Here is a 13,384-nt window from a genome sequence, read left to right as displayed (position 1 = left end):
CGTCATAATGGTATTGTGATTATGTATTAGAATGTTTAAATACCTACTAAATATTTACAGAAGAAATTATATGATAGGGACTTGCTATAAAAGGAGTTAGTTTGCTGGGGGAGCGGACTGGATAGAACTGTGGATGAAACACTCTTGGCCATGGGTGGATAGCCACCGAAAGCTCTGGAATAAGTCCGTGTTTTATTATATTCTTCCACCCACTCTTGCTCATGATTGAAGTTTTCCATAATAACTCACTGTTCCTGTTCTATAGGAGGTGACAGAAATGGCTGAATAAGAGCTAACATTTCCATAACTCAGTATAATTCTGATGAAGCACCTAAGAATAGAGCTTTTATTAAGCAGCATACAAAGTGAGTTGCAAAAGAAACATACATCAATGTACTCTGGTGAAATTCAATACTATGCCTCCCTCTCTCACAGCTTCTTGGTGCTTGTGGCCCCTTCTATGGGATAATTAAAGAGACACATCATGGCCGTAATCCCAGCACTTGGGAGACCAAGGCAGGCGGATGGCTTTGAACCCACGAGTTTGAGACCAGCCTGGGCAACATGGCGAAACCCCGTCTCTACTAATAATACAAAAAATTAGCCTGGCGTGGTGGCACACACCTATAGTCCCAACTACTCGGGAGGCTGAGGTGGGAGGATCACCTGAGCCCAGGAAGTTGAGGCTGCAGTGAGCCGAGATCGTGTCACTGCACTCCAGCCTGGGCAATGGGAGTGAGACCCTGTCAGTCAATCAATTGATCTATAGACAGATGAGGAACATCATGGTATGTGAGGCTGAGAGAAGATGGCAGAGGCAACAGAGCCATGCCTTGCTGTGAACCCTTGCAGGATTCAGACCCAGGATTCTCACAAGCGCACTCCCGCACCTCATGAACTCCAAAGGGACAGCCTGGAAATGTCCAATATTCTGCCGTCTGCAGAGACATGAGATTTCCCTTACAATCAAATACATAAAAGACTTTCTTCTCCTCATTTAACTTTCCACTTACAATGAATACTTTTCTGAAGTTGCGGATGCTGGCTGATTAGAAACATTTTACTTTTAAGGCTCCTGACTTCAGGCATTAATTTGATCCCTCAAAGATTATTTTACTACTTTTCTAAATATTTGAGGTCACTCAGTTTTGAGTGGAGTACGGCTACAGGTTATCCCCAAACATGTTTTCAGGCTTAGTATCTAGTTACCCCAGAAAACCAGCTGCCTGTAACTCCCAACAATTTTCTGGAAACATTACTTAGTCTTTTAACAAAAATAATAGGCTCTCAATAGTCCAAAGCTTTGGTTCTATAAGGGTGTGGCAGAAAAGGGGGCATGTTGGAGTTGAAGACCAGCCCTGTTCCTCTCATTGCTGGGAATGGGGATGGCTAGTATAACCAACACTGGTATAACAGAAGACAAGTGATTCATTTCGGAAAACTCCTCCAGTCTGTCTGCTTTTAATTTAGCTAATTTATCTGCTGGCAACAGCTGGAGTAAGGAATTGGAAGTGATACATTAACCCATAAAAAGACTCAGCCACTTGTTCCAAATTCACACCATTCTTCCTCCACACATACAATTCTGTTTCCACTAAGCAACTTCCAGATCCAATTGGCTGGCCGTCTTCCAAATGACAGCCACATGTCTGAGTGTAATCACAAAAAGCAAAGTACTCACGGATTAAGTCTTGCTTCCCAGTTTCCTAGTAATTTAACCCACTGAACTGAATTATCAGGACACCTACTACAGGCTACTGCCGCTGCAAGGAACTTGCACAGCGTGGCTCTATGACCACCAGCATAAACCACCGAGCAACCCATCGGGCCACAGCCAGGCTTAGCAACCTACTTTGCCGTTCGCACTTCTACGGTGCCCTTGAGCTTCTCCTCGCTGTCGTTTTCAAAGTACATCAGCTTGGACTGGCGGAGGACAAACCAGCGCTTCTTCCAATTTCTCCTGGACAGCGTGGAGGAGCCCCCCCCTTTTTTGTGCAGCCAGCCTTGCTTGAGGGCCTCCTGCTTGGAGCGGAACCACAAGAAGGTTTCATCCTTGAGGACACACCAGCGGCGTTTCCAAGAGTTCATCAGGCCACCTGTTCCCCGCGAGATTGGGTAGAGAGGGGTGAAAGAAAAGTCAGTCAAATTGGATGACAACAACATGCATAGCAGGTGTTAAGGTCTAGCCGAGCTTAGACTCTGCCCCAGCCGCAGCACTGCAGAGACCCCTCAGTGAGGAGTGGCACTGCTAGCTCCTGCCTGGGGGCACCACACAGATGTCACACCAGCCAGGCTGGATTATACAAGAATCCTTCTATCCAAAGGAGTTCCTGCTCACTTAGCTGAGAAAGCTTTGAAAGGAGCCAATAGAAAAGCAAGTAATGAACTGACACTCTAACCCAGCAATGAGTCAAAAGCCAAGGGTGAGAACCATGTCCCTATGTATGGATCAGGCTTATCCCAAAATGCACCAGAGAGGGAAAATTATTTTAACATGGTGTCAAAGTTTACCAGTTTCTTTACCCGTTTTTTGGGCCAGGAGCGATGGCTCATGCCTGTAATCCCAGCACTTTGGGAGGCCGAGGCGGGTGGATCACTTGAGGTCAGGAGTTCGAGACCAGCCTGGCCAACATGCTAAAACTCTGTCTCTACTAAAAATACAAAAATTAGCCGGGTATGGTGGTGTGTGCCTGTAATCCCAGCTACTTGGGAGGCTGGGGTAGGACAATCGCTTGAATCCAGGAGGAGGAGGTTGCAGTGAGCTGAGATTGTACCACTAGACTCCAGCCTGGGTGACAGAGTGAGACTCCGTCTCAAAAAATAAACAAAGTTTACCCATTTCCTTCCATATTTGGTCAATGTGCGAACAAGAATTACCAGTGATGCCAGGGTTGACTGATAAAGTCTAACTTACACAGGTAAAGACAATATGGCTTTTTGGAGAAAAACATCTTTTCAAAGAAAAGCATCATCTGAAAATGGTTTACAGGTATAAGACTGAGACTATGAAAAAAAAAAAAGAAAGCAAGAGTACAAACTACACTAAGATTTGAACTTAAATATACAGATGTTATCTTTCATAGGATAAAAAAATCTTGCTATGCTCTTCAGGGAGGATAATTTTGTATTCCAGATTCCCCAACCTGCTCAAGATCAACATCTTACACACATCTGTTATTATAAGACTGTCCACACATTATTTTCTTTTGACCAACCAGTAATGAAAATAAGGGTCATTTAAACATGGGATATTTAAAGTAAGTATAATCCTATCCTTTTATGCGTTCACTGTGTGAAAACCAGACAGTGCACTTGCTTCACTGAACTTTCTAGACTCCTCTCCCTCCTTTTGTCCAAGAGGCCCCTGCTCATCTAGCTGAGACATCTTTGGTAATTGTGCCAAGCTGCAGAGCCGTGTCCTAACATATGGCAAACTTGCCAACGGCTACCAGAATGAAACATTATTAGTGTTTTGATTTGTGACTTTAATCTGGGTTTCTCAAAACAAGCCTGCAGGAAAATTGTGCAAAATTATTCTATTATCTTGTTGTTGTTAAATGATAAAGCTTATTCACAGTTGTTTTGAAGATTAGAAGAGTCATCACGACAGCTCTCACCATTAACTTATTTAATCTGTTGTTCTTCTGTATTGATAGCACTCACTCTTGGCCCTCCCTTTGCAATTTCAGGCCCTCTCTTGATAATTCATCATTTAGAGAATCACTTAATGCTATAATTTCCTAATTGCAAACATCTTTAGTAGGTTATTTGGTTGTAAAAATTTATTTATGCCCATAAAATATAAATTGGTGATTAGATTTTCTTTTTCATTCATTAGTTGCTCTGAAACTTTTTGGCTCTGCTTTAATTAAAGTTTTATTAAATATTAAATGAGGCTGCATTTACACAATAGCTTTAAGAGATGCCGAAAACTCACCCATTTAACTTCTTTGACCCTGATTTTAATACTTTGAATGTGTCTTTACTTTTTTCCTACTCTTACTGGTTTTAATTCAGTAACTGTATAATAAATCAATGCTGCCGGGCGTGGTGTCTCACGCCTGTAATCCCAGCACTTTGGGAGGCTGAGGCAGGTGGATCACAAGGTCAAGAATTCAAGACCAGCCTGGCCAACATGGTGAAACCCCATCTCTACTCAAAATACAAAAATTAGTAAGGCGTGGTGGCGCACGCCTGTAATCCCAGCTACTCAGGAGGCTGAGCCAGAAGAATAGCTCGAACTTGGGAGGCGGCAGTTGTGGTGAGCCGAGTTCGCACCACTGCACTCCAGCCTGGGCGACAGAGCGAGACTCTGTCTCAAAAAAAAAAAAAAAAAAAAAAAATCAACGCCATACATTAAAAATAAGAGGAATATTGAAGAGAATTTTCAAATTAACTTAGGGAATTAAAAATTGAGGAATGGGAATTATATATTAGTAAAAACAGTTAAGATGATTTCTAACTGAGAAAATCTTAAGATGCTATGATTAAATACTTATTGGATCATTAGGTTCTGATTTGCAATGACATTTTTTCCTCTGTCAGGTGTTCCAGTGCTGGCTACCTCACCCTTGATGCTTTTCATTCCAACAGTCCTACTAAAAGTCTCCCCTAAACCAAACCTTCTAGGGGTTTCATGAGCACTGTGGGGCTCCAAAGCTGAGGATGGCAGAACTCTGAAAGGCAAATGACTGACAGTCGTCACTAGACCCATGTTTTCTAAGAGGAGCAGGTGAAGCAAAAAAGGAATCCAGCAAACAAAGCCACAAGTGAAGAAAACAGAAAAAAAATATTGAAGATAACAAAAGACATGGAAAAAAATGTAAAGAAGCTAACAGAAAAGAGAAGCACAGAAAGAAAGAAAAGGGAAAATGGAATAAAAGGGTTTTCATGGCTGGGCGCGGTGGCTCACTCCTGTAATCCCAGCACTTTGGGAGGCCAAGGCAGGCAGATCACAAGGTCAGGAGTTCGAGACCAGCCTGGCCGACACAGTGAAACCCTGTCTCTACTAAAAATACAAAAATTAGCTGGGCATTGGCGTGTGCCTGTAATCCCAGCTACTCAGGAGGCTGAGGCAGGAGAATCACTTGAACCCGGGGGGCAGAGGCTGCAGTGAGCCACGATTGTGCCATTGCACTCCAGCCTGGGCAACAGAGCGAGATCCTGTCTCAAAAAAAAAAAAAAAAGGTTTTCATGGTGGTGAAGACAAAAAAAAGAAAATGTAAATGTAAATGAAGAAAGACGGCAATAAAAAGGAAAGTGAAGAAAAGGGAAGGAGAAGACAAATTTAAAAATCAAAGATGGGAGAAAGCAGGAAGAGGAGACCTGGGGAGGAAGGTTCTCATATCCCTGCCCATCCCCACGTTCTCGACTCTCTCCTCTCTCCAGTCTAGGTCCATGCGAGAAACAGGACGGTCCCTTCTTTTTAACCATCCACGTAAAACTCCTGCCCAAAATTGGTGATGATTATGGTTTCTTATTATCCCTGTCACTGAGTCACGAGTCAGAGTCAAGAACAGGAACAAAGCATAAATACGAGGTCCCAATTAAATAACTAAATAATTTTCTGGCTAAGCATGGTGGCTCATGCCTGCAATTCCTGCACTTTGGGAGGCCAAGGTGGGAGGACTGCTTGAGGCCAAGAGTTGGAGACCAGCCTGGGCAACATAGTGAGATTCCATCTCTATAAAAAATTAGCCTGGCATGACGGTGTGCGCCTACAGTCCTAGCTTCTATGAAGGCTGCGGCAGGAAGATGGCTTGAACCCGAGTTCGAGGCTGCAGTGAGCCATGACCACACCACTGCCCTCTAGCTTGGGTAACAGAGCAAGACCCTGTCTTAAATAAATACCTAAATAAATAGTAAATAATTTTCCAAAAGGAGTGTGCGTCAAGGCCCCTAAGTGTTAAGGTTCAGCAAAGTATATTCAAATGTTAGTAACAATCAAAGCATACACTGCAAATGCTCATCATGAAGTAGGTATGGTGAGCAGTTCAAGCGAGCAGTGGGCCTCAGTGAGATCTTCACTTTCCCCCATGTCTAGCACATCCTTTTAGGCTCTCTAATATCCCTGGCAGGAGAGAACATGCAGTTTATCATGAGAATGGGTCTCGACTAATTCCAGCAGCAGCAGCAACACACACATTGGTTTGTATGTCTGTATATATGCGAGAGAGCAATGAGACTGAGACAGAGAGGGAGACAGTGAAAGAGAAAGTGGGAGAGAGAGGGAGAGAAAATAGAAGGATGAAGAAAGAGCTAAGAAAGGAAAACGAGACAGGGAGAGACAGAGGGGAGAAGGACTGATACTGGAGGCAGTGGTTGCAAATGCTTTGTCCTGCCACTCTGCACCAAATCAGGGGAGTCACGACTGTGTTCATGCTGGTAGGACCACATCACCCATGTCACACCAACATGACAAGGTGTCCCTTCATTCATCTAAGTGGCCCAACACTGAGGTAAGGGTAGGTAGAACGACTTTCCCAGTCCCCATCCATCAGCCCAGATACAATAACACCTCCGTTATTTCCCACCCCCATCCATCAGCCCGGATAAAATAACACCTCGCTCTCCCCCTAACCCAGACTCCATGGCGGCTGCAGTCATACCTTTCATGTACAGAAAGCTGTGGAAATACGGCAGAGTGACACAGCTGTACACAGAGTCACGCCGGTACGAAAGCTCATCATCTGTATCAAACCTGGAATCAAAGTCCTCTTCACTATCTTCAAACTGGACCGAGAGAGAGAGAAGCCAACGGTGAGGGAAAAGGCCACGAAGCAAGCCACGAAGATACCCAGCATGTATCATCATTGAAAAAATACAAAAATACAGCTACTCAAGAGGCTGAGGCAGCCGAATCACTCGAACCCAGGAGGCAGTGACTGCACTGAGCAGAGATCGTGCCACTGCACTCCAGCCTGGGCAACAGAGCAAGCCTCCGTCTCAAAAAAAAAAAAAAAAGGAAAAAGGAAAAAGAAAAAAAACAACTGACAAGCAATACGCCTGATTTACGGTAGCACACAAATAATTCGGAATTAAAAATACCAACTTTTAAGGTCAAATGGTCAGTTGAATTGATACATGAAAGACAAGATATACTTGAATCCAAAGGCTATCTGCCCTAAAACTAACAATGCTTTTTAAGGCTATAATTTTAATCAAACCATGCAAGAGTTCACCCCCTCTGAATTACTATATTAAATATATTTTCAAATCTTTGAAAGTCAAGAGAACATTCAATGCACGACCAAAGCGACAAAATAAAAGTAAACTACAGATAAATCCAGAAACTGGAAAAGTGCATTTAAGCCCTGCAACTTCTTCCTTTACAGCCACTATAAGAAATAACAACATCGTGTGGTTTGGATTGTGAAGTTAGTACAAGGAAAGTTTGCCAATTCACCCCTGGCAAGTCTTGTTCCAGTTCAGGGTGTGTCTTCATTTCCTAACGCAGCACGGCAAAGCTAAAAGTTCCATTCAAATTGTAAAAAAAGGGAAGGAAGAAATAAAATAAAATAAACAAAAGTTCCATTTAAAAAGCCAGTTTTCGGCCGGGCATGGTGGCTCACGCCTGTAATCCCAGCACTTTGGGGGTCCGAGGCAGCTGGATCACCTGAGGTCAGGAGTTCAAGACCAGCCTGGCCAACACGGTAAAACCCCATCTCTACTAAAAATACAAAAATTAGACGGGTGTGCTGGCGGGCATCTGTAATCCCAGCTATTCAGGAAGCTGAGGCAGCAGAATAGCTTGAACCCGAGAGGTGGGGACTGCAGTGAGGCGAGATCCTGCCAATGCACTCCAGCCTGGATGACAGAGAAGACTCCACCTCAAAAACAACAACAACAACAACAACAATAAATAAATAAATAGCCAGTTTTCTCAAGTCTTGGGCACAGTTCAGCTCTGGGCTTTGTGCTAAAACTGAAACAGGCACATCAAAGTTCTACTTATGAATGCAATTGGCTTATGGAATAAGAAAAAGGTTTAAGATGATCTCTAAGACCACAACTCTGCAATCTTTGCACAGATATCCTATGGATATCTTCATTCAACTTGAGGATGCAATAGGGGTGGGTGTGACCGGCCACCCATTTCACTGGGACACGCCAGGCAGGTACTCACCGAGGACTGCGCCCCCTCAGAGCTGAACCGGTAGGCACCCGAGCTGTTGTAGGTCCCCACAGAGCAGCGGTAGTCGGGGGACCACTGGCTGCCGTAGGAGTTGGAGAAGGTCACGCTGCTGCCGGAAGTGATGGCACCGTCCTCATAGTCATCCTGGTCGTAGTCATAGTCGCCGTCTGGGGAGGGCAGGTCCCCAGCGTTCTGGGGCATGCAGTAGGTGGACTCGCCACTGGAGGAGTTGTGTAGGCTCCCGGAGTCCTGCACTGATGGGGCGAGCAGCACCGTGCTGTCCGCACTGGGGCTGGTGGGCACCACTGTGTCGTTCATGTATGGGTCCTCCTCCGAAGAGTCGTCGCTGGTCCGGATGCCACTTGTTCGCTGGTCTGAGTGGCCGTGCTCGCTGGGGTTAGGGGAGTCCTTGAAGGCGTCGTCGTCGGCTTCGAAGCCCTCGTCGACCTCCTCCTCTGGGTAGGGCTGGCTGAAGTTGAAGTTGGGCTTCTCCTTGCATGCGCTCTCAGCCAGCTCGCTGGAAAATTCGCTTCCCACCGACAGGGACCGCTCGATATTCCGGACACACTCGTCGATCTCGTCGAAATTGAGGGACTCGAGGAACTCCTGGGCCGCCCTGCACGCTTCCTCCTCCAGCCTGCGGAGCTCCTGGTCCCGCCGCTCCTGCAGCTTCTGCAGGGAAGCCTCGGTCAGCGACAGCTCCTGCTGCTCCTTCATGCGCTGCAGGTCCTCGATTTCTTTCTCCAGACGGAGGATCTCTTCCACCTGCTTATTTTCCTTCTGTTTCTCCAGTTCACGGGTCAGTTCAGCTTCCTTCTGGCTCTTCTGCAAGGCTTCGAGTTCTTGCTGCTTCCTCGTTTCTTCTTCCTGGACAGAAGCAGAAGGGAGATTTCAGAAGGCTTCAGTACAAAAGTCCAAGCATAGCTCCCGCTTTGCAACCAGGATGAAATATGGTCATTATGAGCTGGACTGTGTCCCCATAAAGTCTATAGGTTGAAGTCCTAACCCCAATACTGCAGAATGTGACTGCATTTGGAGATACAGCTTTTAAAGGGGTGACTAAGTTAAAATGAGTTCACTAGGGTAGGCCCTAATCCAAGATGACTGGTGTCCTTTTGGGAACAGGAGACTAGGTCACACAGAGAAAAAAGGCTGCGTGAGGACACACTGGACAGACGGCCACCTGCAAGCCAAGGGGAGGGGCCTCAGAAGACATCAAACTTAAGGATACCTTGATCTTGCAGTTCCGGCCTCCAGAGCTGGGAGAAAATCAGTTTCCACTGTTCAATCCACCGGTCTGTGGTATTTGGCTGTGGTGGGCCCAGCAAACTAACACGCTGGTTATACTGATTTAGAGAAATTATACTCTTGTGATGCACGCTAAAACCTCAGCCATTCACTACGCTTTACCCAACTGTAATGGGTCAGAAATTGCATCATAAACACATCCTCTTAAATTGTTCTTCCTGTTATCTTTCTACTTTAATTCAGTTTTGAATCCTAGAGTCCAAGCATTAGAAGTGGGAAGGAAGTAGAAACACAAGAGGCTAAGTTGTCACTGCACTCATTACCTGCTGGGCGCGGAGCTCGGCTTCTCTTCGCTCTCTCTCTCTTTCTCTAAAAATAGTAAAGAAAAAGTGAAAATCAACAACAATAACCCTGGAACCACTTTTCAGAGAGATCTACCTTTTTAAAACAGCTTTGCCAAAGATAGAAAGCATGAAAGACAGAGCCCCTTCCTCTGGCCATGGATTTATTCTGTATGAATAAAAATATTCACAGAACTGGGTCTTTAATGCTGCCAAGGAATTTTATATTCTAGCCACCTAGAGTTACTGTTTCAAATTGTAGGTTCTGGGGCATCTGCTGGGATTTCTGGCTGCACAGACAGATACCGAGCATAGCACTCAAAATGTATCCATTTGTTTCATCCCAGCAAGAAAGGTACTGTACCTTTCTTCTTCCTCCCGTTTCTTCTTTTCTTCCTCTTCCTGTTTCTTCTTTTCTTCTTGCTCCCTTTTCTCTGCCAGCAATTGTCTGTAAACTCTACGAGCAATCTGACCTCTGAGTTGCTTCTGGAAAACTATGGCTGCCTTTTTCAGGTGCAAAAATCTCCTCCTCAGAAGGAATGCTCTGTAATTCTTCTGTATTATCACCACACAATAAAGGACCTTTCTGTATTGTTTTCTGAAAATGAAAGAAAACAAGAGAATCGGCATTGAAGTAATGAGGCTTTGAGCTATTCAAATGAGCTCACATCAAGGCTACAAGACAAAAGAGGACCCAGTTTTAGAATCATACTCTCATTATGGAAACTGGAGAGAACAAGGAGGCCCCTTTGGTCAAAACAAAACAGAAGAAAAACAAAGAAATAATAACAAACAAAACTAAAGTAAGAAGCCTATCACTATCTTGGCTAAATAAACACATAACCCCTCATGTTGGCTTTAAGTAGTCTTGGCAGAAAGTTGGGTAAATAGTTCCCAAAGAGATCTGATATATTCTCCTGTTCATATGAAAAAAATCATCACAGCAGGACAGCTTTGTGCTTCAGAAAATGTAACACGTAGCGTTTCATGGGCATAGTGGACGGAACTAAAACGCACATGAGGAGAAGCTGCCTCAGGCCAGGTGTGGTGGCTCATGCCTGTAATCCCAGAATTTTGGGAAGCCGAGGCAGGCGGATGGATCATGAAGGTCAAGAGATCGAGACCATCCTGGCCAACATGGTGAAACCCTGTCTCTACTAAAAATACAAAAATTAGCCAGGCGTGGTGGCATGCACCTATTATAGTCTCAGCTACTTGGGAGGCTGAGGCAGGAGAATCACTTGAACCCGGGAGGCGGAGGTTGCAGTGGACTGAGATTGCGCCATTGCACTCCAGCCAGACAACCGAGTGAGACTCTGTCTCAAAAAAAAAAAAAAACAACAAAAAAAGAAGTCACCTCATTCCTCAAACAGCTGGAGGATGGGTCTCTATAGCCAAAATGATAACACCAAGGTGAACAGCCAGGCCGCTGTGTCTTCAAGACCTGACACAGAGGAAGTAAGCAAACAATTTAAATATCAGGAGAAGGCTGGGTACGGTGGCTCACACCTGTAATCCCAGCACTTTGTCAGCCGGGAGGATCCCATGAGCCCAGGAGTTTGAGACCCTCCTGGGCAACATGAAGTGACCCATCTCTAAAAAAAAAATTTTTTTTAATTAGCCAGGCATGGTGGTGTGTGTCTGTAGTCCCAACTACTTGGGAGTCTGAGGTGGGAGAATTGCTTGAGCCCAGGAGGTCAAGGCTGCAATGAGCCATGATCGTGCCACCACACTCTAGCCTCAGAGACAGAGTGAGACCCTGCCTCAAATAAATAAATAGATCTCAGTAGAGTTCCCTGCTGTCACTGTTCTTTCTACCTGAGATGTCAAAAAGTGCAGAGCTCCCTTTCCTACCTGCTGCCCAGTCAGGCTAGCTAGGTTTCGGGAGTGGCTGCTTAGGAGGCCTGACCTGAGGCTCCCGTCAATTCAAAAACCTCAGGCCACTCCACTGGAACACACTGGGAAGGAAGGACCCCCTCATGGAGCTTCCTGCCTTCTCCCCTCAGCGTGGGGTTCTTACCGTGCTAAGAAGCCCAAGACATGGGCCCGAATCACCATGGCCGCGTGGCTCACTTCCTCTTCCCTCCGCTTCTCCAGTTTCTGTTCCAAGGATTCTCGAAGAAAGACCTGCTCAGGAGGGAGTCACATGTCAGAAGCAAAGAACATGGCCAGCAGAAGGAAGGCACTTCTAAGTCAAAGATATCTTCTGGAATTAAGGCTTTTTTCTCTTAGTTTGATCCACCACATGGCCATGCTTTCTAGAATAGTGCTTTTTAAAGGTTCCACCTGTCATGGGCTAAAACAGTTGCAAAATCCAACAAAGATATATTACAAGGAAAAACAAAAATGCTGCATAAAAATACAAGTGCCTTTTATGGTTATTGTTACTAAATTCAACAGGCATAAGATGACTACCAAATTGCTATCTAAGCTTCTCAACACTTAACACATCATGGGCTGGGACAAATAGTTCATGGACCAGCAATGGTCACTACATTGAGTCTACATAATATGATTCAGAGATACAGAAAGCAGAGGAAGGAAAGGAGGAAGGAAGGGAAGCCAAGAAATTTCTAAAACGTTATTTTGCCTTTATGTGGAAATCCTTTCTTTGTGCCTGCTATGTGATTACAATCAGAGTATCTTGGCTTCAAAAACTTAAATGCACTCAAAATATTGACGTTAAGAACATAATTCTGAAAACTGAGTTTAAAAAGAGAACTGAATTATTTCAGCTACATCTCAGTTTGACTATCACAAGCACAGCGGAATCAGGACTAAATAAATTGTAGCCGTTTGCTTGCCTATGTCTGAGAATGGACACGTCCATCCTCTGCTTATCAAATAAGTGTGTCAAGTAATTGGCACTTTGTATCAGAATTCCTAGTTTTTGAAAAGATATGAAAATCCCAGGACCTTCTCTTGATAAAGTAGCTTTTAATTTTGCCATTTCAGATTTAATACACACATAAGAAATTTTGAATGATTCCCTATAACAACCAGTATCAAATATTTTCATGCTTTTTTGTTAACAATCCACACAGATGCATTTTGGTGTCTCCGCAATTTTTTACTTTACGCTTCCATGAGTCATTCTGGCCTAAAATGGTGCATCACGTTCTCCCAATGGCACATTTTTCCAGGTTCTCTGCTCTGTGTCCTCCATGACATTTGGGCAAAAAAAGCAAATAAAGAGTCCTACCACCTTGTGACTCACAGCCGTACCTATTCCTGCTCTGGGTAAAACTCCATCACAAATCATTCTCCTAGGAAAGCTCTTCATATAATCCTCTCCTTATAATACAATTAATATATTCTGTTGGCCGGGCACAGTGGCTCATGCCAGTAATCCCAGCACTCTGGGAGGCCGAGGCAGGTGGATCACCTGAGGTCAGGAGTTGGGAGACCAGCCTGGCCAACACGGGGAAACCCTGCCTTTACTAAAAATACAAAAAATTAGCCAGGCATGGTGGGGGTGCCTGTAATCCCAGATACTTGGGAGGCTGAGGCAGAAGAATCGCTTGAACCTGGGAGGCAGAGGTTGCAGTGAGCCAAGATCATGCTGCTGCACTCCAGCCTGGGCAACAGAGTGAGATTCTGTCTCAAAGCAACATATATACATATATACATACACATATATATACACACACATACATACTCA

General features: G+C 44.7%; 1 protein-coding gene across 1 annotated transcript in view; it reads right to left on the bottom strand.

The window, feature by feature from the left end:
* Window positions 1–13,384, bottom strand: part of MYO10 (myosin X) — a 267,318-nt gene that overhangs the window by 27,261 nt on the left and 226,673 nt on the right. The window contains exons 22-27 of the mRNA XM_019013445.4: window positions 11,744–11,850; window positions 10,088–10,321; window positions 9,706–9,751; window positions 8,126–9,001; window positions 6,609–6,732; window positions 1,853–2,096 (exon numbers count right to left, since the gene is read on the bottom strand). Of these exons, the coding sequence (XP_018868990.2) occupies window positions 1,853–2,096; window positions 6,609–6,732; window positions 8,126–9,001; window positions 9,706–9,751; window positions 10,088–10,321; window positions 11,744–11,850 (1,631 nt within the window). The remainder of the gene's footprint in view (window positions 1–1,852; window positions 2,097–6,608; window positions 6,733–8,125; window positions 9,002–9,705; window positions 9,752–10,087; window positions 10,322–11,743; window positions 11,851–13,384) is intronic.

This window comes from Gorilla gorilla, chromosome 19 (assembly GCF_029281585.2).
Source record: "Gorilla gorilla gorilla isolate KB3781 chromosome 19, NHGRI_mGorGor1-v2.1_pri, whole genome shotgun sequence".
In the NCBI taxonomy this organism is placed as follows: domain Eukaryota; kingdom Metazoa; phylum Chordata; class Mammalia; order Primates; family Hominidae; genus Gorilla; species Gorilla gorilla.
Note: the sequence above shows the minus strand (reverse complement) of the source record. Positions and strands in the feature narration are given on the sequence as shown.